General features: G+C 42.1%; 2 protein-coding genes across 5 annotated transcripts in view; one reads left to right on the top strand and one right to left on the bottom strand.

Annotated features, from left to right (window-relative positions):
* NSF (N-ethylmaleimide sensitive factor, vesicle fusing ATPase) overlaps positions 1-20,442 on the top strand; it is a 146,870-nt gene extending 126,428 nt beyond the window's left edge. For 2 of the 4 annotated variants that reach the window (XM_043904909.1, XM_043904908.1), the window contains exons 18-22: positions 13,842-13,976; positions 15,008-15,121; positions 18,285-18,340; positions 18,500-18,599; positions 18,790-20,442. In XM_043904909.1, coding sequence (XP_043760844.1) covers positions 13,842-13,976; positions 15,008-15,121; positions 18,285-18,340; positions 18,500-18,599; positions 18,790-18,792 — 408 coding nt within the window. In that variant the 3' untranslated portion in view covers positions 18,793-20,442. The remainder of the gene's footprint in view (positions 1-13,841; positions 13,977-15,007; positions 15,122-18,284; positions 18,341-18,499; positions 18,600-18,789) is intronic. The other 2 variants (XM_043904911.1, XM_043904910.1) reach the window with 1 other exon arrangement.
* A 5,210-nt stretch (positions 20,443-25,652) lies between these two features.
* The window catches only part of WNT3 (Wnt family member 3), a 51,494-nt gene continuing 49,598 nt past the window's right edge, over positions 25,653-27,548 (bottom strand). The window contains exon 5 of the mRNA XM_043904907.1: positions 25,653-25,789. The gene's annotated coding sequence lies outside the window, so the exon portion shown is untranslated. The remainder of the gene's footprint in view (positions 25,790-27,548) is intronic.

Genomic DNA, 27,548 nt, shown 5'->3' with positions numbered 1-27,548 from the left:
CACAGTAGCCAGAGGTGCAGCCCCACCAGGTGCTAACCCCCTTCCCAAGGGCTGAATAGTATTGATACCATAGAACATTTATAGTTTATTCACAGCGTTCCAGCTGACAAAATCTTTGGAAACTGTGAACTTTTACAAAAGAAGACCACTCCAAATTAATAGCAGTATTACTGAAGTAGACCTCAAAATACCTCACAGTTGTTAAGACTTTTAGCTAAAAAATAAAGTTGTTGAGAAAAATTCCTTCCTCACTGCTCTGGCACTTAGGAATATTAACCTGAGAAGAAAGAAGTAGGGCTTAGAGCTGGGAAGGGTGTAATGTGTGAACCAATAAGACTGTTAGTAATTTCCTGATGGCAATTCAGGCAGACATGCTTGTTTGTCCATGGGTTTCATTTAAGGTCACCGATCTCTAGACAAGATTGCTTTTCCTGTAATCCTTATATGATATCTCAGTGCAATCTTACTTCAGATATATTATTAGGAAGTCTTGGTGATATTAAGCAACTCCTCAGGCTTTGGGTTGCTTTAGCGAAATAAGCAAATAATGGAAGAGACTCCAAATCATGCAGGCCTAAACACGAATATCTCTCTGTCTATCTGTTCAAAATTAACTCGGGCTAATGACTATAATATGACTCAATAAGATATATAACCACTTTAGGAAAGAGGTTTAGTCATTTTGCCAGACACATTAATTGTAATCACTGATGTGGTGACTTTTGCATTAGACTTCTTTACTGAAAAAAATCTGGGTGATGATTGACAGTTTAGTAGCCCAGTTTTCCCATTTGTTAAGTCAGCGATATTAGATGGCTACTATAGTTTATAAATAAATTCTCTAAAAGTATACTTCGCTTAGTAGATTATCTCAGAAAGTTCTGTGTAAGTTGAAAAAAAAATATATATATATATATATACACGTGTGTGTGTGTATAGAACAGTTTTAAGTTCATCAAAATCAGTGAAAGAAGTTTGGTGAGTCCTTTTATAAAACATTGCTACAAATATCTGCTAAATAAAACCATGTTTTCTTTTTTTGCTTTTTTTTATATTTTATTTTTTAAATTAGTTTATTTATTTTAATTGGAAGCTAATTACTTTACAATATTGTGGTGATTTTTGCCATACATTGACATGAATCAGCCACAGTAAAACCATGTTTTCTAAATAGTTTTAGTTTTGTTTTTCAGTAGAGCACATCTATAATACATATTAATTAAATACAAAAATTATAAGCTAGATATATACATACACACACACCATTTATAGGTATCTCAGGATTCAATCTCTAAATCTTAACCATAGAGAAATGCTAATGTTGTTGAGACAAAATATCTTCTTATTGCCTTCAGTCAGTTCAGTCAGTCAGTTCAGTCACTCAGTCGTGTCTGACTCTTTGCGACCCCATGAATCGCAGCATGCCAGGCCTCCCTGTCCATCACCAACTCCCGGAGTTTACTCAAACCCATGTCCATCAAGTTGGTGATGCCATCCAACCATCTCATCCTCTGTTGTCCCCTTCTCCTCCTTCCCCCAATCTGTCCCAGCATCAGGGTCTTTTCCAATGAGTCAACTCTTCGCATGAGGTGGCCAAAGTACTGGAGTTTCAGCTTCAGCATCAGTTCTTCCAATGAACACCCAGGACTGATTTCCTTTAGGATGGACTGGTTGGATCTCCTTGCAGTCCAAGGGACTCTCAAGAGTCTTATCCAACACCATAGTTCTCATTGCCTTAAATATTGATATATTACTGTGACATGACATCAGCATTTATTAGAGAAGTGTTGATTCTACCATCCTAGAGTTCCATGAGGCCATGAATCTAGTTATGAGTGTACTCTCTGCACAGCTTACTCATTGTGTTGGACTTGGAGTCAGAAAACCTGAGTTTGAATCTTAGCACAGACATCTGACCTTATAGTTTTCAACTAGTCCCTTAACATCTTTGTGTCTATTTCTTCATCTGTAAAATGGCGATGATTCCTCCTTACCCACCCCATGGACAGCCAGTGGACATAGTGTAAGTTCTGTATAAACCTGTGGGCTGCACAGACATAAGGTATTAATGCCTTATTGTGAAAAGCACAGAGTTACTGAGAAGTTGGAGTATAGTGTTGTCCACAGAGAATGTCATTTGTAAAGAATCTTATTCTTAAAAAATGATCAATGTTTCTCTTGAGTGATTTGAATGTTCCCAGTGCTTGGAGCCAAGGGTTGACATCTAAGATTCTGTTTCCTCCTGTTTTCTTACTGTTTTAAAGTTCTTAGAGGTTTAGTATTTTATTAAGGCTATTGTATAGAACTGGAAATATATCTCCCAGTTGTTTCAAGAAGAGAGGTGCCTTTAGATAGTCCACAGAACCTTTTTAGCATGTAAGTTAGGAAAAATACAGAGTGTAACTGCTGTATGTAGCACATTTCCACGGAAAGTGAGTTCTGTGTTCCAAGTTGGAATGCCCAGGTTCAAATTCCTTCACTAGCAATACTGGCAAAAGAAATAGAGACACTCAACTTCCCCATCTCCCATTCACTGAAATTCAGAAGCTTCCAGAGTCCTAAGACAAATACCTTGGTCTGGGGATTGGAGATCCCTATTATAGGAGAATGAAGTAGAAACAGGAATTTCAGAGTTCAGCAGCATGAGGAGTAGAGAGAGGACCAGGGCTTCTGGTGGGATTGTGGGGTCCTGAGGACACTGCCCATTACACTAGGCCTCCAAGGACTGTCCCCCCCCCAACTCCCTTTTTTCCTTCTAATCCAAGTGGAACAGAACAGCTTCTCTCCTACATTCCTGTCCCCAAAGCAAATATACAGGCCTTTGGAGATTCCTTGGGGTTTATACTGTGATGGCATGACAACTATTGGTTAGGAAGAACCACTAAGGAGGACCTTACAAAGGTCTGTCAATATTCCTGATAGTTATTAGAATATAGGTGGAGCACGGCCTTGATCTTTTTAAGTCACAACTTGGTCTGCAACCATTTTTCATCTTGACAGTCCTGCCTACCTCTCACATTGGGGAATGGCAAGAGTGCTTTTCACAGGGAACGCTCCAGACAATCTGTGTGGACCCACCCTTCCTCTTTCCCTTCCTCCCGCCCTCTCTCCTTTCCGTCCTCTCTTCTCTCTCTTTCCAGACCTATTTAGGCTATATGAATAATACTATTTGTTGAATGGACATCTTGAAGCTGGTGGGTCTTAACTACATGTATTAATAGAACTGGCATTGGCAGTGTAAATGAGAGCTCAGGAGTTAGAAAGCTTGAGTTTGAATCCAGTCACTTAATTTCTGAGCCTCAATTTTCTCACTGTAAATTGGGAACCGTTGTAAGAATTAAATAAGATAAATGTTGATTATAATTCTTTGTAAACTACAAATTACAACTCAGTTTAGTATTCACTTTAAAGAAAACTCTGACTCCTGTCTTTCCTCACACACAAAAATATATAAAACCAACAGAGTAACTAATCCATATCAAAGGAGCTAGGCTCCAGATAGCCAGAAGCCAGCCCTGTAGACACATCAGCAGGAACGACACCTTCCTTGGCCTCTACCTGCCAGCCATCACGCTCCCACAGACCCTGCCAGGGCCGGCCCTGGAGCAAGTGGAAGAGGGTGCCGGTTCCCTGAGAAAGGAGTAATCATGGGGAGGGAGGACAGGGAGAAACACCATCCAGAGCAGGGAGATGAGAAGCTGGGTGGCTGTCTGCTAGTGACCCCCAGTGTCTGTATAAACTGGGCCAGTGTCAGAAACTGCCTGCCTAATGATCAGATCACCTTCCACTTAATCCTCAGTTATTCTCTAGGTGTGATTTCAGCTATAAAGGAAAAAGGGCTGGAGGGAATATGCCAGAATTGTTTTCTGGGATTGTCTTTATATCTACGGCCACCAAACTTTTTGAAAGAAAAGTTTGCGCTCAGCCTCCCAATATTTTAATGCATTTATTATTCTTTAATTGATGTTCATATTAAAATGCACAAAATAATTTTTTTAAAGAGTGAAATGAAAGCAAAAGTAAAAGTAAGTTCTGTTTCTCTGTCTTAAAGATAACTGCTCTTATCTTAGATGGTAGATTATGGGTGGGTTTTTCTGCTTTATTATTTCTTGTATTTTATACATTTTCTACAGTAAGCATTTATTACTTTATAATCAGGAAAAAGAAAAAGTTAATGTGTATACAGTTGTATTCACTTTTAACTCAACAATATAACTATCAAAGTTCCAATCCTTTGGAATTAATTTGCTGCTTGACTAACAGTAACAGAGTTGGACCCGACTGAGCAAGTGAACTGATATGTATGGCTGAGTCTCTTCCCTATTCACCTGAAACTATCATAACATTTTTCTTAACTGGCTATACCCCAATACAAAATAAGTTTAAAAAGTCAAATGACTTTTAAGTCAAATGACTTTAAAATTAAATTTTTTCCTGATGTATAAGTTCTACTGGCAAATGTCATCTCTACAGATAATAAAGCCTTACGACATTTATTAAATCAGTTTATCCCTTAATGTCCACCTTTTTCTTTGACTTGACATTCTTTTAGTATTAATTATTGGTAAAGCTTTAAAAAATATAATAAATTACTAATGAATTCTGAAACAAGCAAAAAAGTCACAGGGCTGCCCTGCTGGCTCGGTGGTAAAGGATCCACCTGACAATGACGGAGACATGGGTTCAATTCCGACTCCGAAAGGTCTTGCATGCCGAGGATCAGCTAAGCCTGTGCGCCCCAGCTACTGAGCCTGTGCTCTAGAGCCCATGCTTTGCAACAAGAGAAGCTACAGCAATGAAAAGTCCACACACCATAGCTAGAGAGTAACCTCCACTCTCTGCAACTAGAGAAAAGCCCAGGCAGCAGTAAAGACCCTGCACAGCTAAAAAAAAAAAACCACAGAGGTAGAAATTAAATGAGAAAGAAGAGGAAAAGGGACCTGATTAGAGCACAGGGGACATTTTAGGGCATCTTAAGGTAAAAGCAGAGGGAGGAAGGGAGGGAAAGTCTACTCTAGATGCCAGGTGAAGGAGTCTGGATTCGCTGATGAATCAGTGATCATTTTAGTTAAGTTTCTAATGAGAGCACCTACAAAACTGTTCCTTTTTGGCCCTGAGAATACTGTGGCATGGTCATACATCTTTATTTTCTTAAATTTATTTAACCTTTTCTCCTCAGAGGTCATAATTCATAATTTCTAGGTGGTATACCTATCTAACTCATCATTAAGAAATCAGCCACTGCTGATAGAATTTTAAGATTACACAAATAAAAATGGATGGCAAAGCATAGTGGGAATATCCATGAGGCCTGAACTCTAGTTGCAGCTCCCTCCCTGGATGTAAAAGCTTACCCGGGTTTCTCACCTACAAAATAGCCAGGAGAGGAGACAGGGAAGGAGGGAACTTAGGTAAGCTTTCAGAGCTGCTCTGAGGATAGTCTGATGATTCCATGTCTTTTTCACAAACTGGTACTAAGATATTCTTTAGTATCTCAAAGTGGTCTGCTCTTGTCTTTAGTAATTATTTTAAATTATTTGGGGTGAAGTTGCATATTTCATAGTCAGTGTGCATCATGAATTCCCCTCCCTGTTGACCTCTTTCCTACTGGCAGCACCAGGAGGATGGTTACAAAGCCAGCAGACTAAGAATTTGCTTCAGGGTAAAATCTAATGGAGAGTTTAAGTGTAGTTGTCTGCCTCGTTGTAGCATGATTTATTTGAAACATCCTTCCTTTGTTATTCAACTGAAACATTTAACTACCAAAAAAAGTTACAGACGTTGGAGCATCGAGAAATCAAATACATGCAGGATATGCAAAGAGGCCCCATTGCTCTCATTTCACTGTCCAGACTCTTGGTTGTTTTTAATAGTAGTCAGATTTTCCCCTGGATTTGGGGAAACCAAGAGCTGTAGGAGATGCGTAACAATACTTACCTTGCCAGCTTAAAGTAATGGCTTCTAATGAGTCTTTTCTCTGAGAGTAGTCTGTGTTAATGAATAGTTACAGCTTAACTTTTGACTATCAATTGATTAGCTAAAAGAAAGTGGTCTGACATCCTTTGCATCTGCTTACATTGTAAATGAAGCATACATGCCATTCATTCTAGATTGTTTTCTTAAAAACTTGTTGATACAGTATTCAACACTTGGGACTCAGAGATATAGACACTATAACTGTAGGTACTTATTTTCCTGTTGAACATTCCAGTATAGTGTGTGTTGTTCCAGGACCAGAAGGGAAAATGTAACAGAGAAGTGGAGGAGTGATCTGTGGCGCTTGACACCTACACTGAGATCACCATTCATTCATTCAACACGAGTGTGTTTAATGGGTCACCACGTTCAAGGCACTATGCTAGCCCTGGAACCATCAATAAAACCAGACAGACACAAGTCCTGTCCTCACAAGGGAAGACCAGAAATAAGTAGAATAAATGAGTTAAGTATATAGTATGTTAAAAGGTGATCCCTACTGTTGGGGGAGGCGGATAGAGCCTGATAAAGGGAGATGAAAAAGGGTCTTATGGGAAAGGTGGGCCTTATGGGAAAGGTGACACTCAAGCAGAGCTCTGACTCTGAGGCAGAGAACCACGTGGCTGTATCAGGGAAAAGCATTCTCAGCAGAGGGAACATGGGAGTGTCTTTCGTGCACCAGGCGTGCTGTGCTCTGAACCGCAAGGACGGAGATGAATCAAGCATGGCCCTGCCCCCAGGGAGTCAACAGGCTAGAAACAAGATTCAGGCTTGCAAATAAATGTAGTGGTAAAGTTGTACAAGCTCTATGGTAAGTAGAATTTTTTTCTTTTAATCTACATTGAACTAAATTAAAATATGAGTTGTTACTCCATTTCAAGAAGGAAACTAGTATATGGGATGAACTGAAGCACCTCTTATCAGGAAAGCTTCGCAGCCTCTGCCCTGAGCTGATTTCTCCTCGGAGTCGCTGCCTCTCATCAAGGCGCCTCACTCTTGCCCGCTGCCACCACTGCTTCTGAGGGGTATTTGATCTTTAGCTTTAGGCCTCGTCTGGGCCTCAATGTCACCCTAGCTAAGCTGAAGATTGGAGCACTCATCTCCCCTGAACAGAGTGCATCTTGGCCCTCTGGAAGAGTGTGCTCTCTCGGCATCTTTTGAGGCCAGTGCCCTGCCTGCCTTGTTAGAAAGAGGAATTCTCAGGTGCCCAGTGCTCATCCACCTGACCTGAGGTCACAGACTCCTGACATCCCAATCCCGGGCAGAGGACAACTTTTCAGGTTCCTCTCAAGACCGTCTCACTTCCTTTCCTTCCTCCCTCCCCTGACAGTGATGGCAGAGGTCCCCATCCCCCAAGTATCCTCACCTCCTGCTCTTCTCTAACAGGTAGAAATAGGATTTGTAATCCCATTTTTATGGTTGAGGAGGAGACAGATGCTGAGAAGTTCAGTAATCTAACCCACATCACCCAGGTGTGAATGACGGAACCTGTACTTGTTCCATGGCACCAAGCCCCTATCTGTCAGGGAACTTGCCTCTCCTCCCTTGCTTTCAGCCCACCCCGGGCTTGCATTTAAAAGGGAGGCATGTGTGTGCATCACTGATGAAAAGATGCAGATCCTCCCTGGGCACACATGCTCTGAGACCTTATTTCAGAGATGCCCTTCTCATAGCAGCCCCCTCAGGCCTCTGGACCGCCCGGCATGAGACTACTAGGATCATCTTTCTCTTCATCCCAGTTCTTCCTCCTCCAGCACCTTCTTTAGTTTCTTGTTGCTTTTTATACTAAACTTCCTTCCTTAGTTTAGTATTCGGAGTCTTCCCTTTTTTTTGGCTACCTACTCCCCTCTGCTCTAAGAAGACTCTGTTTTCAGCCCTTAGTGTTCTAGCTCAGCTGCTTCCACCACCCACGGGGGAATTAGGAGACTCATTCCTTCTCCTCCAGGGCCTCCTCTTCACCAGCGTCTCTGTGATACTACAGGAATCTTCCCAGAAGACCCTCTGCCAGTAAAGCTGTGCCCCTGTGCCTTTACTCATTCGTGTTTGATGGTGTGTTCCTTGGTCTCTGAATATTTACTCACTCTCCCCAGCTGGATCGTACTCACTTTGGAGGCACAAACCAGATCTCATAATTCCATACATACTTGAACAGAGTCAATTCGTGTTCATGATCTGATCAGCTAATCTATTTTGTCTTTTACTTCCTGGGCTTATAAATTCCAAATTCAGAGAAACTTCACTTTTATTTACAAAAGCTTCAAATTCTAACAACGAGAAAATAAAGTTTAAGGCTCCCGACACACTCACTTCTTAATCCATTTCAGGGTTTCCAATTGTTCCCAGTTCATTCTTCTCACCCAGGGTGTATTGCCCTTGCTCAGCACTGAAAGATACGGAAAGAATTGGCCTTTCTTTACTGCATAACTGACTTTACTTTTGTTAGCAGGTTAAAATCAGCCCTTCCATTTCACTGCAGTATTACATTGGTGGCATTTTTATTTAAGGGAGAGGAAAAAAAAGAGCTTTCTTCCACATGAACTTTTGTTACAAATCAGTTTATTGGGGCCAATCAATGGGCAGGACCTATGAAAGGGTGTGGATTATCTGGTTAGTCCTTTGTGTGGCAAAAGGCTTAGATACTGCTTAGTACTTGGCTCATTCTTCATCATGTAAAGAAGTGTTTTTTTGAAGGATCAACACCTGACTGAGCCCTGCCTTTTTCATGGTAATGTTTTCACCTGAGTTGCTTCTTATAGTAGTAAGAATTAGTTAACTAATACTTATTTAACCTTGGAACAATGTTTATCATAATCCGATTGGCAGATAGTCATTTTATTTAGGCCTTTTCTTTATTGCATCAGAACTGGAAAATCTCAGGAAAGAGTATTCTGGGAACAGTTTTTTCCCAAGTAAGTTATCTCTCTGCCTCTTTTCTTCCCATCAAGGGGCATGTTTTGGCACTATAGATTCAGACTGGTAGCCACACATTAACAAGTTGGATTTCTCTTTCTGGGTTGAACTCTACTTCTGTTTTTAAAGTTGGCCTTCCCACCTCATGTTGCTGGCAACTTTTTCTCCAGAATGTTCTCCAGTGTGATTTAGGATATTAAATATATTCAGAGCTGGTTTTTCATGATAAAGCTGCCTCATGAGTACTACCACTAATTAATATACAAAATGACCCAGCACAATTTAATTATTTGGTAATGTTTTTCGGTGTTTTCTTGAAGATGATGCTTACAAGTCAAGGCCCGAACTTGCCTGGGTCATGACCTCTCTGCAGTGTTTGCAGTCTTGTTAAACAAGAAGAAAAGCAAAACATAAATTAGCGTCTCCATTATAAGTTGCTCCACATTTCCCAGTCTTTCAACACTCTGAAGCGCATAGTCACTGGTAATATAAGACAGAGTTTCACTAGGAAAATGGCCATTCAGCTTTTAGAATGGTTAGCAAGCCATTCTTCGAGGGCCAGTGTTGTCTTCTGTAAGAGAGGAGCAAAATGAGGGAGCCTGAATTAGCGACTTAGGAACATTGAAAACCTAAAGAAAAAAAAGCAAAGTAACTTTTTTTTTTTTTTAATTTTGTTCTTTTTAAAAAATATTTATTTGGCTGTGCCAGGTCTTAGTTGCAGCATGTGGGATCTAGTTCCCTGACCAGGCATCAAACCTGAGCCCTCTGCATTGGGAGCATGGAGTGTTAGCCACTGGACCACCAGGGAAGTCCCAACAGTTATCTTTAATTATAATGAAGATGTACCAGCCTATGTGGTTTTGAGATAAGTTCCCAAGTTTTCAGAATTTAATGTTGAAAAATAGCTTGAATGTAAAAAGCACTACTTTACTGTTACATAGTAGAAGTTTATATGTCTTTAGTTAGTGTTAGTCGCTCAGTCGTGTCCGACCCCATAGACTGTAGCCCACCAGGCTCCTCTGTTAATGGGATTCTCCAGGCAAGAATACTGGAGTGGGTTGCCATTCCCTTCTCTAGGGGATCTTCCCAACCCAGGGATCGAGGCTGTGTCACCTGCATTGCAGGCAGATGCTTTACCATCTGAGCCACCAGGAAAGCCCTTCGGTGTCTTTCTGTGTTCTTAATTACCCCCTGACATCTCAGTTTTTGTTATTTTGCCTTTGGATTTATCTGTTTCTGCTCCTTCAGACTTGGAATGTCCTTCCCCTTCATCTCCAAGTCAACCCACTCACTTGTTAAGACAGTTCAGATATTGTCTGGAAAGGGAGATGTTTCTCTGCCACACATTTCTTCTCTTCCATGAAATCCTGTACCTTTACCTCTACCTCTCCATATTGTATTCTAATGATCTCTTTTGTATCTGTCTCTCTGTATATGTAAGGTCTATTCCATATTCATCCAGAAGCTTGGTAAGGGTCTGTTGACAATGTGTTTGATTTTTGGCGAGTTGATTTCTGGAATAATAACAATGATTACCCTTTAATCTCTATACTTCATAGGTATATTTCTCCCTCATTGTCTTTGCACAGGCACTTGATATGCCAATTACTGCTTATATCAGAAAGCCTCAACTTTGTTTCTTTGATAGGCTGTTGTTTATGTTCTTATAATATCTATTCTTGTCACAATAGATGGACAAAAACAATCAGTTAAGACTGAGAAAAGCTAGCATGCCTTATTAGCAATAGTGGTTTAATATTGACAAAACCCAAAGTGTAATTGTTTTGGCATCTGATCTTCAGTTTCTTTGGAGAAGGAAATGGCAGCCCACTCCAGTACTCTTGCCTGGACAATCCCATGGATGAAGGAGCCTGGTAGGCTGCAGTCCATAGGGTCACTAAGAGTCGGACATGACTGAGCGACTTCACTTTCACTTTTCACTTTCATGCATTGGAGAAGGAAATGGCAACCCACTCCAGCATTATGCCTGGAGAATCTCAGGGATAGAGGAGCCTGGTGGGCTGCCATCTATGGGGTCGCACAGAGTCGGACACGACTGAAGCGACTTAGCAGCGGCAGCAGCTTCAGTTTCTTAAAATCTTTAATTTTCACATAATAACTTTTTTATTCCCTCATTTATTTTAATGGCCTGAGTTTCTGAGATCTGAGAATAGGTTGAATGATTGAATTAAAGTCTTATCTGTGGAATGAGTGTGTATCATAAATCTAGTGACATAGTTTAAAGTCCATTCTTCTTCCATTTTCCAAGTAAACATTTTTAAAATGTGTTTTTCTTCATGAAAAAAGGCAGTATACAATTTTGGATTCTGGATTTGGTTTCCATTCTTGGTTCTATCATTTATTAGTTATTAGACCTTGAACAGATTAGTCAAATCTATAAGACTTAATAGCTTCCACAGTAAAGTGGAGATAATACTGCTACTTAATTCTTGGGAGCATAATGGACACTGCATGAGAGGGATCTAAAAGGGCACCGTACTGCAGACAGGAGTGAGTGGACGTCTTCATCCTGAGTGGTGAGATACCCAACCCTTTCCCTCATGGATTCCCGCGAAATATGTTGGAAAGTAGGCTGTGTATCCCTCAGGAAGGAGACTGAAAGATTCTCTGGGGAAAATGTACACATCCTGACCTTTGAGGGACCCCCAGTAATCAGCCAATCTTACCATCCAATTGTGAAACCCTCAGACTCAGAGCTTCCAGTTATTAGTTTAACTCTTAAATATGAATAGTCATCCAACAATCACCAGGCCCTTGAAGAAAACCACCAATGAACAAATAAGGGGGGAAAAAAGGAACTCAGAGGAAACAAAGACAAAGCAGAGAAAATAAGAAAACATTTTTAAAAATTTGCAGTATTCACAGAGATCTAAAATAAGATAGTATCCATGAAATATAACAGTATGTGATTTTTTTAAAAAAGAAACGTTCAGGAAATAAAGAGTGACTTACCTGAAGGTTTATAACTTATAGGACACAGAGATAAAGAAAAGGTTTTTTAAAAGTTAGAAGCCATGAGTCAGAAAATCAAAATGGCATCAGTCTTCTAGTCAGCAGCACTGAAAATTAAAAGACAATAGAACAGTGACTTGATAATACTGAGGGGAAAATTATTTCTAGCCTTATGGTCTATACCTAGCCTTACTATCGAGTATGAAGTGTACAATATTAAGGATGGAATAAAGGCATTTCCAGGTCTTAAAGTTTTTACCTCTTATACACTTTTCCTCAGGAAACTTTTGAAGTCTGTGTACCATGGAAGAGAGGGAATAAACGGGGGGGGGGGGGGGGGGGGGGAGAGGGCTAGGAGACATGGAATCTCGGAGAGGAGAGAAGAAGGTTCTATAGCTATAACTTGTGCAGGCAGCATAGAGAACAGTCGGTTCAGATTGATCTCTGAGATACAGAGGACTCCACGAGGGGAATGCCTTCAAGGAAAAACACCCAAGGGGTTTCTCTGATGGCTCAGTGGTAAAGAATCTGCCTGCCAATGCAGTAGACACGGGTTCAATCCCTGATCCGGGAACATCCTCCATGCAACAGGGCAGCTAAGCCTGTGTACCGTGGCTATCGAGCTTGTGCCTAGAGCCCATGCTCTGAAGCGAGAAGCTACTGCTGTGTGAAGCCCATGCACCACGGCAAGAGAGTAGCCCCTGCTCCCTGCAACTGGAGAAAAGCCCTCATGGAGCAGTGAAGACCCAGCACAGCCAAAAATAAATAAAATAAATAAATAAAATTTTAAAAAATACACCCAAAACTTTAAAATTCCCTAACATGTTTGGACATACTGGCATGATATTTGTGGCTATATTTGTTTGGGGATGAATTTGTGGTAAGTACCTGATAAACTAAGCAAAGGGGGAAAATGGCAATTATTAACTCTTAACAAGAGCAAAATGTTGCCCAAGAAAAGATACTACATGGCTTAACCATAAATCATATTTATATAATCATAATAAATACTGAGTATAGATTTAACCAGAGATTGTGAAATAATTATATTGGAAGGATGAGAAAAGGGACATATTGGAGGTGCGGGATTAGTGCAAAATTAGTATTAAATCTCCATCTTCCATAATAGGAATTCAGGAAATAATATTTAAAGCCAAAAAGAAAGATCTAAAAATAAGAGAGTGCTATTGTTATTTAAAGATAAGGAATTAAATACAAGAAAAACCCAGAGAGTAGAAAATGGTTGCTTCTGGACTGTGGGAATCAGGAATGGTGGCCTAAGCCTGATACAGTTTTTAAACATTCCTTGTTATATTAGGAGGCTAAAAATTAAAATGAAGTTAAAAACATTAAATGAGACAATTATGTGAAACATATAGCACCATGCCTTTCACTGCTGCATAAATGTAAACAATTATTATTATCCGAGGACCTCTCCTAAAAAGCATTAATAAAGTCTTGCTAAGTGGGTGGCAAGGACTTTCACTCATTTTTCCCCTGCCCCAACCATACATATGTTGAAATATGTGTATATTGGCTGTGGAGATGAATTGCAGACATATAGTAAAGTATCTTTCTGTTTGGTTTGTGTATTTTCCTGATTTACTGACCCGGGATGTTACTGATGTGGATGAGGAGAAAGAGCAGTTGCTTCTTTCTGAACCACGTGCTGAAGAAAGTGTCGCTTTTTCTGAATCATGTTGTTGATAACATTTTTAAAATGATTTTTCAAGAGACTTCCCTAGCAGTCCAGCGGTTAAGATTCCCCACGTCCATTGCAGGACAGGAAACTTAAGATCCCACACACCGTGTGATGCGGCCAAAAAGAAGATTTTCAAGAGGATAGTTCTGAATTTTTTCCTTCTATTTTGCCTAAGCATTTGCATTTCTGCAATTAAATAAATGAGTGTTGTTCAGGCTTAGTCTGATTTCCTAATAAGTTCTTTCCTTTGTGTTTTAACACCTTTTCTCCCTATGATCAGGGTCGCAAGCTTCTTATCATCGGGACCACGAGCCGCAAAGATGTCCTTCAGGAGATGGAAATGCTTAATGCCTTCAGCACCACCATCCACGTGCCCAACATCGCCACAGGGGAGCAGCTGCTGGAGGCTCTGGAGGTGAGGATGAGGGAGTGGAGTGCACACTGCCCAACAAAAGGAGCTACGGGTGCCCCAGGCATCGCACCTGGTGTTTAGTTCTGTGTTAACACAGAACGCGGAACCCAGGATACACCTCCAGTCACTTTCAGGAATTAGAGGAAAAAGAGAAATACAAGTCAGAGTGAAGTAATTCTTCATTCCTCAGTAGAAGCAGCATGTAAACTGCCAGGAATGAATTACTCTGTGCCCAGCATGACTAATGCATAGATTACATGGGCCAGAAGCTTTGGGTAGGGGGAGGGAAGTAGAATAATCAATATATAGAAAATTCAGTTCTTCATAGTAGCATTAAATCCATTTACTTGCAGTTAATCAATTTGAGCAATAATTAAAGCCTTGAATCTTTTTATTAACAAGTTCATAATATGGAAATATTTTCTTTTTTGAGGATGACATAGTCTTTAATTTTTTAAAAAATGTATATCCTTTATTAAACTTTTGATTAATATTAGTGTTCACAAATGACTTGATGAAGTGTTAAGAAAGATTATTTAGTTACTTGTCAGCAGCAATAGAGTCAGGAAGGCATCTTAAAATCCTCAAGACCTGTACAATTGGGCATATTCCCAACGAAATAAAAGCTATATGATAAATGTTTCCAGCTTACCTGTTTGAGCAGTTTTTGTGCCGAGGTTGAGTGAGAGAATTAAATTTAGTCTGCTTTGACATATACAGATTATTCTTAGAATGGAATGTTAAAAATTTTAACTGATATTTATTATGGATTGGAGCTATTTTTCCCCCAGCAAACATACCTCTAAATTATACTGAAGGTCCATAAGAAAATAGGGTTTAAGATTCCAGTTTTCATTTTCATAATTGCACTTAATGGATTCAGAAAAGTCAAGTTGGGTTTTAAAATATGAGAGAATTCTGTCAGGTTGAACCAGTCAGGAAGTTCTTATCACTATTCTTTTAAGGGTAAATGTGGGAATTAATGTTGTTGATGTCCTTATATAATGCTTTCCTTACTTTTATTGTTTTCGTAGCTATTGGGCAACTTCAAGGATGAAGAACGCACCACAATTACACAGCAAGTCAAAGGGAAGAAGGTCTGGATAGGAATCAAGAAGTTACTAATGTTGATTGAGATGTCCCTACAGGTAAGATGCTTCCTTCTCCATATAGTTCAGACACAGAAGGTTCACAGTATTATCCCAACAGGTGTTATCGTTCTCTTACTAAGGTTTAAAGTTGAAAGTCTCCTATATTATTTCCAGAGTCCAGTTGGTGTTAGTAACCTGTTTCTGAGATCAAACAACAACTTATTGGTACTTTCTTTCCTACTTAAAATTCAAAAATAGGAGAAAAGATGATAAAATTACATTTTAATTTACGGAGTCACTAGGTTTTACAGTTAGAAAGGACTTGGAAGAACAATTTCTGCCGCCCCCTGATTTTAGAGGTGAGGATCCTGAGAGTCCCACCAGTTGTCACTGAGTTAACCAAGGTCGCAGCTAGTGATCTAAGAGGGTGGAGGGGGAAGGACCTGGCATTGTCCATCAGAAGTCAGGAAGCAATGCGCAGACACCAGAGCGGGCCTGGGAGACTGTCTCAGGGACAAGGTGATTGAGTGTAGAGATTAGACAGAGGCTGTATATATTCTCCCCTGGCAGGGCTCCTAGAAATTTCATGCAAACTACGGTAGGGTTGAAGCATCCAGGATCACATAGAAAACTAAGCCCCAGGCTATTGCCTGGGCAAAAACAGATGAAGCTTCTTTGAGACCTTCTCACGTCTACTGGCACCTTACCTTTCTTCTTTTTGTAACCCCACCGCCCCCCACCTGTGCCCATCCTGTGTCTTCTTGTCCTTATCTGACATACTAGTCAGATACTAAATGTGTCGCTTCCAAGCTGTTTGAGTTCAGGGATCTTGCCTCTCACTCACTACTAAGTCCACAGCTCCTGAGACAGAGCTGGACACATAGTCAGGCCCTCAGTCAATTTCTGTTGAATGAATCTCTCCTGGGTCCTCAGTGGACAGACTGGCTGCATTCTGAGCATCATGCATTAACGCTCAGTCCTGTTGCTCCATCGATATGAGCTGTGGGTGGCACAGGTGAAATTTATTTACTGCTGAAATAGGCTCTTCAACCAATAACAAATTGCAATCACAAAGTGAACGCTTTTTTAATCTTTGATGGTCAATTTATTTTAAAATTGTGGCTTTCAGAAACCTTCAGCTGGACTATTTTTAAGCCAGTTTATTTCTGTTTTTCCTTATGAGTAGTAAATTAAAGTTCCAGACTAATCACTCTGCTGAGGATTATTCTTGGTAAAGGTGCACATACATTTGTATTGGCTCTTTCCTTGGAAGAAATAAATCTGTCAGACAGTCAGCTCTATGCTTCATTTCTTTAAGTTTCAGCACAACTTTTTTTCAATAATTGCATAGAAGAAACTATGTGGGTTTTTCTCCCCAATCCCTACCCCTTCCTCTCTTCCTTTGATGCCCGCAGGTCAGTGATCAAGTTAATGCCTCCTCTGTTTGTGGGGTGGAAAGTGAGAGTGGGGCACTCAGACCTAATCTTCAGCGACTGACACTTCATAGGCCTCTGAGTTTGAACCCCTTCACGTCAAATGGATTTCGTGCAGCTGAGTGAATTCTCTTTAGATCTGCCTTAGAGAGACCGAGTCTCAGTGAAGAGGCATGTAGTTTAGCCGAATATAAGTCATGTTACCTCTCTGTTCACCATACACAATTCTGTTAAAACTTGCACAGTGCTGAGGATCTGCTCTGACTGGATGTCACCTGAGGGAATAAAGTCATTTATCTAGATTACTTTTTTCCTCCCTTTCCCTTGACTTTTAATTCCATAGCTACAGGCAAGTCAGTAAGTCGTTGCTCACACATATTAAATATGTTTAATGGGCAAAGACCTGCAAGTACTGACTACAGCAGAGCTCCAGCCAGTTCCTTTTTTTTTGAAAAAGAACTTGACAATTGATTCATATGTAATTCTATTCCCAAAGAGGAAAAATGTTGCTCTTGTTAACTATTCACACTTTTTCTTAGTCCTTTGTAGTCTGACCTCTTAACTTTGATACATTTGAAACTTGGATTTTTTGGGGGATAGAAGAGAAGAAGTCTTTAAAAAAAAAAAAAAAAGTGGTTGGAGGGGGGAATCCAGTTGCACATTTACCCACAGCTGCGCCGAGCATTTGAAAGCTATTCCTGGAGGGCAGGGAGTTCCCTCTTGGGGAACAGACTCTTGCCCTGGAACATTTTTTCAAAGTTAGGTGTGTTTCTTACAATAAAAATTCATCTTCAGGAATTAAAGCTGTTTTTAATGATCATTTTTTTTTGACAACTTCACATCTCTGGTAGACCAATGAGAATAAAACAAAATTAAGCAAATTCATAGAAATATGAATATGAGGAACTTCCTTAGTGGTCCAGTGGATAGGACTCCATACTCCCAAAGCAGGGGGCCCAGATTCCATCTCTGGTCAGAGAACTAGATCCCACATACCTCACCTAAGACCTGGTGCAGCCTAAACAAATAAATAAATAAAATTAAAAAGAAAGAGAAAAGATATATAGTGAAAAATTTTTTAAAGAAATAGGAAATGAAAATGAGTAGGGATAATTAATAATAGCAACCCAGACCCTACAACCTGAGTGAGAACTGAGCCCCCCATCTTTTCTTAGACTCAATGCTGTTCTCAGTCCCAGGAGACCTGGATTATCCAGAGAGCATGTCAGAGGAATCAGTCCCACTGATTTTCTGTTTTAGTTTCAGCACAACCGTTATCATTAATTATGAAGAAAAAACTATGCCAGGCACACCAAGACTAAGAAAAGCTAAAGAATCACTCATATAGAGTTAAGAGGCTATTTTTTCACTGTTTAATCAGCATCAATTGGCTTCTTCCATTTTGGTCCCACTTCTATGCCTTGGATGAGCCCTATGAATTGGATGCCATTCGCACCCCCGTGAATGGCCAGCCCTGCTCTCACACCTGCTTCTCAGGGCCACCTCCTCACCCAGCACCAGCTAAGGGGGCGCTGGGCTGAGGTGCCTGTGGATGACCTCATGCATAGCGATTCTCTGTGCTCCAAAATCCTTCCTCACTTCCCTTGAGTGACATAGTCCACTTTGCTCTGTAGCAGACTCCTGGTTAAGGAGCAGGTAACACATTTCCGTGGCTCACCAAAGCCCTGAAAAAGTATAAAACCAGTCATTTTCTTGGCATGAAGTAAGTGCATCGTTGTTAGAGGGCACCACTAACCTGTCTTCTTTATTGCTTCTGATGTATTTAGATGGATCCCGAATACCGTGTGAGAAAATTCTTGGCCCTCTTAAGAGAAGAAGGAGCGTAAGTACATATGACACGAGACCGCCAGCCAGACTCCCTGGTCTTGTAAACCCCTGTGTGCCTGTTCTAAGAGTGCTATACAGTGCCTGTGAATTTGAATTCTCAACCTCTCTTGGACAACTTTGTTTCCATTTATTAGAATTCTCCACTGTGTTGTAGGTCTAGGAGACCCAGCAAGGAAGTAGGTTGTACTGTTGGTTTGCTCTCCCTGTCCTGCTTCGCAAAACTTCCTTGTCACAAGGCAGGAAAAAGCACGATGGTACATATTTATTGGAACCTGCTTTTAAATGCATGGAGTGTAAACATTTTCTTTTGTGAAATGCTCTTCTAATGGCAAATGCATAGTGAAAAATGTAGAGAAGCCACTAAGAAGCTTTTAGTGTGGTTTTGTGATGAAGGGCTTTTTGCAGACCCTTCATCTGTTTTTCGTGTGTGTTTTGGTTTTTCAGTAGCCCCCTCGACTATGACCATGAAATATTTTCAAATGCAAAGTGACCAAGCAAAGTGACCAAGGTGAAGATGGCCTGGGATCGTCACTCGACCTCCTCAAGATGCTGAACACAGTGAAATGTCCCCTGCCTTCGACACGTGCTCACACTGCATGACGAGTGCGATGAAACTCCCTTCCCTGTGCTCACTGAGATACTCCCTCTTGTGGAAGGTGTGAACTCGCTTTAGAATGCTGTGCTCACCTCTCCGTGTAAGCGGATTCCTTCTTGCTCAGTCTTAAACGTGGAAAACATACTGTACTTATGAACACTACACGTTCTAAGCTCCCTACCACCACCACCCGAAAACGCTCAATAAACATGTTGATGTTGCAAAACAGCAGTTGGCCTAGTAGAAGGAAGGCTTTCCACTTGTAAACTAGGAGCCGTGACTAGAGGTACTGGGTTCAGAGGGATTCTCTCATAACTTCCCTGTGCTAACACTACAGGTCATTGGATAGTTGGTTCAAGTTTCTCCCAGAAGGCTGGTTATCTTTGCCTGAAGAAACAGGGCTATGAATTTCTAAGATGCTGTTCTCAGTCATTTTCAGAGATGTTTCTAGGTTGCAATCAGGAGATCTTTCTTAATAGGAAGTCAGATTATTACCATGTTGGCTGTGCCATCCCTTTAATGTAAGTGATGTGCTCAGTGGTAAGAGATAACGCTGGTCATTACTACTTGGTAGATGTTGTTAACAACCTGTGAGAGATGTGTATGGTAAAAGCATACACCCCAAAACAGAAAGGTGTCAACTCAAGTAACAACCCTCTCAGCACTCACTAGTGCCCAGGTCTAAGTGGGCCAGTAATACTAAAGGCTTCTTTAGATCACCACTTTTCTTTTGTCCCTAGCTTAATGACTTACTTAGAATGTATCCTTCCTTTATTTTAAATTATCTGTACTCCCTAGCATCTAAATGAAACACTATTTTCCAGAAAAAATAAACCACTTTCTAGTGCTCTCCCCTCAGTCCTTTAACATCCATTCCAGTACACTGAAGACGTCTCCTTCCCCCTCTGCACGCTTCTTCCAAAGGGAAGGAGAACAGTAGTTCTGAGTTGGAAGAAATGTGATCAGGTCGTCATGTTTGGTGAGAAGACTTATGGAACACGTGCCCCTCCCCTGCTGCTGCTGCAGCTTCGGCTCCCAGGACAGGGGCCACCTGGAGGTACTTAACGTGAGGCTTGGCATCAGGTGGTACTTGGGTCACCACAGTGGTCCGTGGTGCAGCTCTCTCATCTGTCCCTGTGGTAGAAGATAAATTATCTCCAGATCTTGCTCTCTGTATATTTTTGGTAGATTTATATGTCGCATCTGCTTTCTTTTGGGTTTTCATCTCTAGCTTATTTTGTGGCTTTAAAAAAAAAAGTGGATTGTATTATAAAAATTCTGTGGTTCCTGGTGGCCAGTATCCTGGATCCCCTTATCTGTTTTAGATCTTGCCTCTTTTTTCTCTTCCCATGAAAGCAGCATACCTTGTATTAACTTATGTCTCTTGTTAAATAAGATTAATGTCTTTGTGTTTTGTCCAGAACTATATTGAAGAAATATAAATATTATATTGTTTAATGCAAATGAAGGAATGCAATAAAGAGTACATATACTTAAAAACATCCTGTCACAGACCAATATTTTGTACAAGACAACATGCATAACTGACCAGAGTATATGAAGAAGGGGCTCAGAAAAGCCCCTCCTTGTTATAACTAGTGTAAGGAGATGATGATTTTTATTTTAAAATCTCTGGCTTTAATTATTTAGAAAATATAGTTAATTTAACAAATACAGTTTGATAGCCAGTTTTATATAAAGTTGGCACACAAGAAGAATCTTTATACCCCCTTTACTTATTTCCTGTTATTAAAAAACTGAAGTGTACCAAAGCCATTAAGCGGGTTAGCAATAAACCAGAAAGGAAAATTGTTTCCCAAGTAAAATTAGTCCTTCCTGTGACACATAACAAACCGAAAGATGCAAACACCCTCCGTGAGATTCCTTCACATGGTTCCTTTTGGTATCCATCCATTTGGCATGTTTCTGAGCTCTCACATCTTTTAGCCTAAACCTTGATGCTTAGATGCAGCTCAGGGTAGGACTAACAGCCACCCAGAAAACCAGCAACACTTGTGGGGAGAGGTCAGCCTTAGAGCTTCTCTGACTGCAGGGTCAGACCCCTGGGAGCTGTCCATACCCTCCTGTGTGGAGGCCTCTGAGGATCTCCCTGGTCCCCGTGTAACCTTGGGATTGGAGGGCTTCAGCCTTTTCAGAACTCTTCAGAGCTGATGCTAGGCAGAGCGTGTACATAGCATAGCCTGGTGATAAAGTGATGGTGACTCCTCTGGCCGCTGCCTAAATTTCTTCTGCAGATGAACAGTTAACAGGCTACTTTTTGTCAGAAGATGTAATTGAAGCCTCAAAAAAGGGGGTTATTTTTCTTTCCTAAAGTTTTACAACTTTACTGAAACTTTTTTTTTTTTTAGTGTAACACAGAAAAACTGGATAATGGTAGTTAAACCTGAAATATGTTTTAAGACTGCCTTTTCATATCCTAAGGGTTTCCCTTGTGGCTCAGCTGGTAAAGAATCCGCCTGCAATGTGGGAGACCTGGGTTCGATCTCTGGGTTGGGAGGATCCCCTAGAGAAGGGAAAGGCTACCCACTCCAGTATTCTGGCCTAGAAAATTCCATGGACTGTTGTAGTCCATGGGGTTGCAAAAAGTCGAACAAAGCTGAGCAGCTTTCACTTTCGTATCCTAAAAATTACAGTGAACAGCCTAAGTTTCAGCAACAAGTCTTAAAGTAGATTCAAGGGTGTCTGATAATCAAATCCTGGTAAACAGACTTGAAGCACTGAGTCAGCTATAAACAACCAACCCAGCCCAAACACAGAAGGTAAAGGTTTCATTTTCCTTGCCTGACAACTTGATCCATCAGCCTCTTCAGAGAAGTGACTGGGAAAGGTGTGTATGAGAGTTCAGAAAAGCATGTAAATTTCAGAAGTTATTGCAAAATGACCCGAAGTTTCTCTTCAGCTTGGCAAGCGGTGCTGAGACTGGAGCCGGGCCCACGGAAGGCGTGTGCTGTGTGGACACCGTGGCATTAAGATGCAGGAGATGGTGCCTGCGATCGGCAGGAGTCCCAAGGAGTGGAGACAGTTTGCAAGGAGGACTTGGGTTTGAAATTTTCCCAACGTACGGTCGCCACACAGCTGACTCTCTCACTCTATTTTCGGGAGTATAAGATGAATGCGGAGATAATGTTTTGCCTCCTAGCAAGTTCTCTGTTGAGCTAGGAGGAATGATGACACTGTAGCAACCATAATTTTGATGAAATACCAACAACTTCACTGACGTGTGTGTGTATGTGTAGATCAACCTCGCACATTTTCGCACTATCCTCGAACGCACCTAGAATAATGTCACCATCATCGTTCCCCACTCTCTGCTTCTTCCTCCTTTATTTGTATCTCATCCTTGAACTGTCTCACAGACTTCCCTTCTTCCTTCATAAACTAACACTGCTTTGAAAAATAATAATGCTGAACTCATTATATTATCTTCTTTTTTTCTTTGGGGCTTTTTTTTTTGGATCTTCCTCTTGTTTTTAGATGTTTAATAGTATTTGTGCTTCTGGAGAAACTAAATGTTCAAGCACTGCTATAAACTGTGTTCTCTTTAATCATAGAACATAATTAATCATAGAAAGGATTACAAATGGGCTTGGTGAGTGTGACTAGGGACCATTTGAACATTTAGCAATTTTATAGGTTAAAAACAAGTACCCAAAATACTGGGGTCGATGAGTATTATTAGCTTTATGGAAAAGTGAAGCACAAAGACAAGCAGCCCATGAGACAGGGAGATCTGTGTCCTTTCCACGTCCCATTCATTGCACACCTGAACCATTTTTGTGGGTTCAGCTTTTCAGGTACTAAATAAAGACACGTCATGGGCACAAGAAAATTCATGAACTTCCAGGAGCCCTCACTCATCTGAGGTTAGATCACGGGCAGCCCACCTCCACCAGAGGAGGCAGATTCTTCTGTTTTCCTGTTATTTCTTCTGTGAAGTGAGATGAATTTACTTAATTCCTAATAAAGGTAAATAAAGGGAGAGAAAACCTTTTTGCCATGCCAGATAAACCGAAGGTGACATTTTATGGGCAGGCCTGAAGACCAAAGGATTGTCTGTGGTCATAAAACTGAGTTACAGCATCTGGTTGTTGAAAAGGCGTTACCTGTAAGCTTCGGGTGAGTCCTTTTGAAGCCACGGTCCAAGGAGAGCATGCCCTCCCTAGAGCATGCCCACTGGTGGGTCTGTTCTGCCCAAATAAGTCTAACCCTTCCAGTGACACCCATTCTAGAGCCCAGGGCACACCATTTCTTCCTTCCCACGAAGCTACCCCTTCCAAAGCTTGGAGTGGAGCTAGCAGGGGAGGGCCATTTCCACTCAAAGTTCATTTTCAGGAGGGCAAATTCTATTTTCCCAATAAATAGAGTTGAAATCATGGGTTTGAAAGGGATTAAGTTGGTGGCCAACCCCATGGTCCATTAGCCTTGAGCCCTATCGCTTGAGTGTCTGTGATATTAATTTGTGCATTGGAAGTCTATGAGAGGACTTACTGCCCAAGTCACTCATGTCTAAAAGTTGAAATTCTTTTAGAAGCTGACTTAGAACAAAGAGAGCCTGTGAGAAAGCCCTTGAGTAGATCAGACCTATTGTCCATGACATCTCAGGTGATCTTGCTGAGAAAACAGGAGATGACCTTAAGTTGGGCCCCTCATTTCAGAGTGGAGGCTCCCACATTTAGAACCTGATATTCTGGACCTCCTGAGCATGAATCTGGAGACTCCACACATTGTACAATGTATCCGTTTTCGTTTGTTTACCTTCTCTTTAATGACTTAACAGAAAAAAACTGCATGATGAAATATATTTTCTCCAAATATATATATATTTATATAATATATAATCTTAGTTAACTCAAAGGTATATACATTGTATAATAAATAATATTTATAAAAAGAGACTTTTTGAATATAAAATCAAAAAGATCAACAACTTCTACAACTTTTTACAAAACTTTGGATACAGCAGGTTGGTAGGAAATTTCTGTTGGATACTATGACCTGACTACGGCGAGAATAATTACAGTGCACTCAATGTACTATTATTAAATAATTACTTGTCAGCTACTTGAATACGCCCCAGAAACATGACTTTATCACTTTTAATATAGAATACATAGATAGGAAAAGACTGTTGTGAAAATTGGTATCCATTCTGCCAAAAGAATTCTCACATAAAGCAAGCATTATCTGGTTGACATAATTTAAAACTCTTTCAGTCTTAAGAGATGAGATGGGGAGGGGCATTTCAGACTCTAGAGGGGGTGGCATGTGGATCTTGAGCAGGGCTCGATGCCAGCAGATTCGGGTGTGCAGGCACGGCTTCTAGACGATCGTCTTGGGCGAACCTGCCTGAGCACGTAGGAAGATGGCTTAACCCGGTTTCTTAGGTCAGTGTTAGGCAGACCAGAGAGAGAAGGGGGAAAGGAAGAAGTCACTTGTTCTAGCCTAGGCCCCTATTGCATCCCCTTTCTGATTCTCCTTAAGGCAGAGCCATTTGCCTCCTGTGCTCACTTCCCCTAAGACCCTCCAGAGGACCCGCATGCATCAAGGAGAACTCAGCTGTGAGATGCTCTACCCCAGGGAGCAAGTGACGGCCTGCCCCGCTTCAAACACCTAATCCTGATCCTCACAGACTACATGGACTGATGCTATCCGCGCACAGGTGAGGCCGGAAGACCTGTGTGAAGGAACTCTGCGTTCCTGGTTCCTCACACAGACCAAAGGAAGAAAAGGATGCAGGACAACGTGTCCTCAGAGGAGAGCAAAGGAAGGAATCATATGTATCCTCCCCGTCTACTGGTCAGAGTCGGAACTTGAGGAACAGACGGCTACTCTCCCTCTGACCCTCTGTCTCGTTTATACTCAGGTGACCTACAGTCCAACTGCTCAACCTGGAGTTTGTATGGAGAATCTGCAGGTGAGCAGGGCTGGGAGGGGCAGAATGGCCCCTTTAAAGACACCACTTTCTTCAGGAAGCCATCTAAGCTGGAGAAGTCTTGCCCCCTACACATAACCTATTTACAACGTTCACTACAAAAAGAAAAAAAAAAGTACTGCGTTAATGGTGGAAACCGCAGAATGGTAGAAAAAGATTTTTGAGATCTGACTGCAGTTCACAAGAGCCTCTCGTGCAGAACAGGGTTACAGAGAAAAGGGGACTGAGAAGAACATACAGCTGCTCTTCAAACGCCCGGAACTCCCGGTTCTTCAAACTCGAAACCTGACTCTAACGATGGCCGTGGCCTCCCTACCACTTGATCCCAGCTAAACTTATGGCTTTTATCAGAATGTGAAAGTCTATCAGATTCGAATGGCAGTAGACAGAGAAAAAGAGACTGCGGGGCTTTGTCCTACTTCCTAACTCCCACCTCACAGGCATCTTGGAATGTCACCGGGAGAAGCCATCGGGAAACAGAATGTTGCCCACGTCGATGTCTTTACCACCAGGCAGAGCAGCTCACCTGAGCCCAGCCTATTCTGTTGGAGTAGAAGTGGGTTTTTGTTTTCTTTTTCCATTTTTATTTTCTTTAACATGTGCAAAGATAAGCCTCGGGTCTGTCCCTATCAGACCCTGGAGAACTGAAAAAGAAAGCCCCTTCTTTAAAAACCACACACCATCCAGAGTAAGGTGAGAAACTTAAGATGAGAGAGAGGGAGGGAGGCCCCCCAGGCAGCGGCGGGTTGGGTCCAGGTCATTTACCACACGTGCGTCTGGCAAGAGTCCTGATTCCATGCTGTCTGATGCTGAGGGCCGAGCCCAGCTCTGGGTCCTGCTTCCTGTAGGACTTCGGTGAATCTGCCCAGCCACACACTTCACCCGTTCCCAGTGCCCTTTGGGAAGCAAAGAGGAAGAATTAGGAACGTGGTTGTTTTCCTGGAGGGACCACCCACAGGATGCAAAGCTCAGAGGCTGTTGGTTCGACGTCTCACTCAGCATTTCTGTTGAACTGGAAGGTAACGGGGGACTCAAGTGGCTGTCCCGTGCTCCTTACTCTCCCTGGGGTAAACCGCTGAGGAAGGGTGTGTGAGCTACAGTAGGGCATCAGCGTCTACACACTGGGATCCAAATCCTGCCTTTCCACCTTCTAGCCAGACAATAAAAAAGGCTGAGTGCCAAAGAATTGATGCTTTTGAACTGCTTTTCGAAGACTCTGAGAGTCCCTTGAACAGCAAAGAGATCAAACCAGTCAATCCTAAAGGAAATTAACCCCGAATATTCACTGGAAGGACAGATGCTGAAGCTGAAGCTCCAATACTTTGGCCACCTGATGCAAAGAGCTGACTCATTGGAAAAGACCCTGATGCTGGGAAAGAGGGAAGGCAGGAGGCAAAGGGGGCGACAGAGGATGAGATGGTTGTACGGCGTCACCAACTCAATGGACATGAGTTTGAACAAACTCCGGGAGATGGTGATGGACAGGGAAGCCCAGCGTGCTGCAGTCCATGGAGTCACAGAGTCAGACACAACTGAGCAACTGAACCTTCTAGCTGGGGCTGGGGCAACAGGAAGCCCAGTCTAGGTCACTCGCCTGATAGAGGAACCTGTCTTGCGTAGAGACTAGGAGAAACCCTGCAGATCTAGGGCCCGATTCCCAACTTTGTAGACTCCTGTCCACTGTTTCTGTATCAAGCTGTCCACGCAGAAGAAAGTCTATTGCATTATGAAAAATTCCTCCTCATGGGAGCACCAATCTGTACCTTCTCTTCATTTGTGTGTGTATTTCAAGATGTGTGTGTGTGCTCAGATATGTATTTACATGTCACAAAAGATTTGAAGCCCAAAGGGCTCTGATGGGTGTTCCCCATCAACCCCGAACTCCTTGGCCAGCAGGAGACTTTTATGAGAGGAGAAGCAGACTCAGCGAGATTCCAAAGACATGTCCAAAGTCTCGCAATGACGCAGTGACAGAGCCAGGACGTGGGGTTTGCCAGGCCACCTGCCTCTTGTACAGAGCCCTTGCTAGCTTGCTGCACTCACAGCATCGGGATGACAAAGGCACAAAACTGGTCCTCGTGAGGTGGGAAATCGGAGGTTCTCCTGAGACAGCGGACACAGTCGACAAGCAGTGCAGAGGCTTTCTCCGTAAGGAAGGCCCTCATATGAGGGAAAGGCTGGAGCTCCTCCTGAGCGTGTGGAGGGCACGCGTCCTGCTCGGGGGCGCCCTGCCCTTGCCCACCTGCGCCAGCCCGTCTCAGAAGTTCCCATCCTGCCTGCAGAGCGTCGGTGGATGAAAGGACAGGAGGGTAGTAGTGGTCTTGGCCTGTGGCTCCGAACCAGCAGCAGGCTGGAGGGGAGCTGCTCCTGGAGGCCAGGCTTCGGGATGTTCCCTCCTCCTTGGACCCTGTGTCAGGGCTGTTCCTGTGCACAGGGCTCTCATCCACACAAGCCCGCAAGGGTCGTGGTTCTTATCCCCCAGTTCACAGATGAGGAAACCGGGGCTCAGAGAGGCAAAACCACTTACCCCAAATCACTCAACAAAAACTGTTGGTCAAAAGGGCACCACATGGGGACACAAGAATCCACATGTCCCAGAGCAAGGGCTCCATATATGAGAGGCCCAGGGGCCACCATCTACCACGTCCATGTAGT

This window comes from Cervus elaphus, chromosome 5 (assembly GCF_910594005.1).
Source record: "Cervus elaphus chromosome 5, mCerEla1.1, whole genome shotgun sequence".
Taxonomy (NCBI): Eukaryota; Metazoa; Chordata; class Mammalia; order Artiodactyla; family Cervidae; genus Cervus; species Cervus elaphus.
This window is presented reverse-complemented; position numbering and strand designations above follow the sequence as displayed.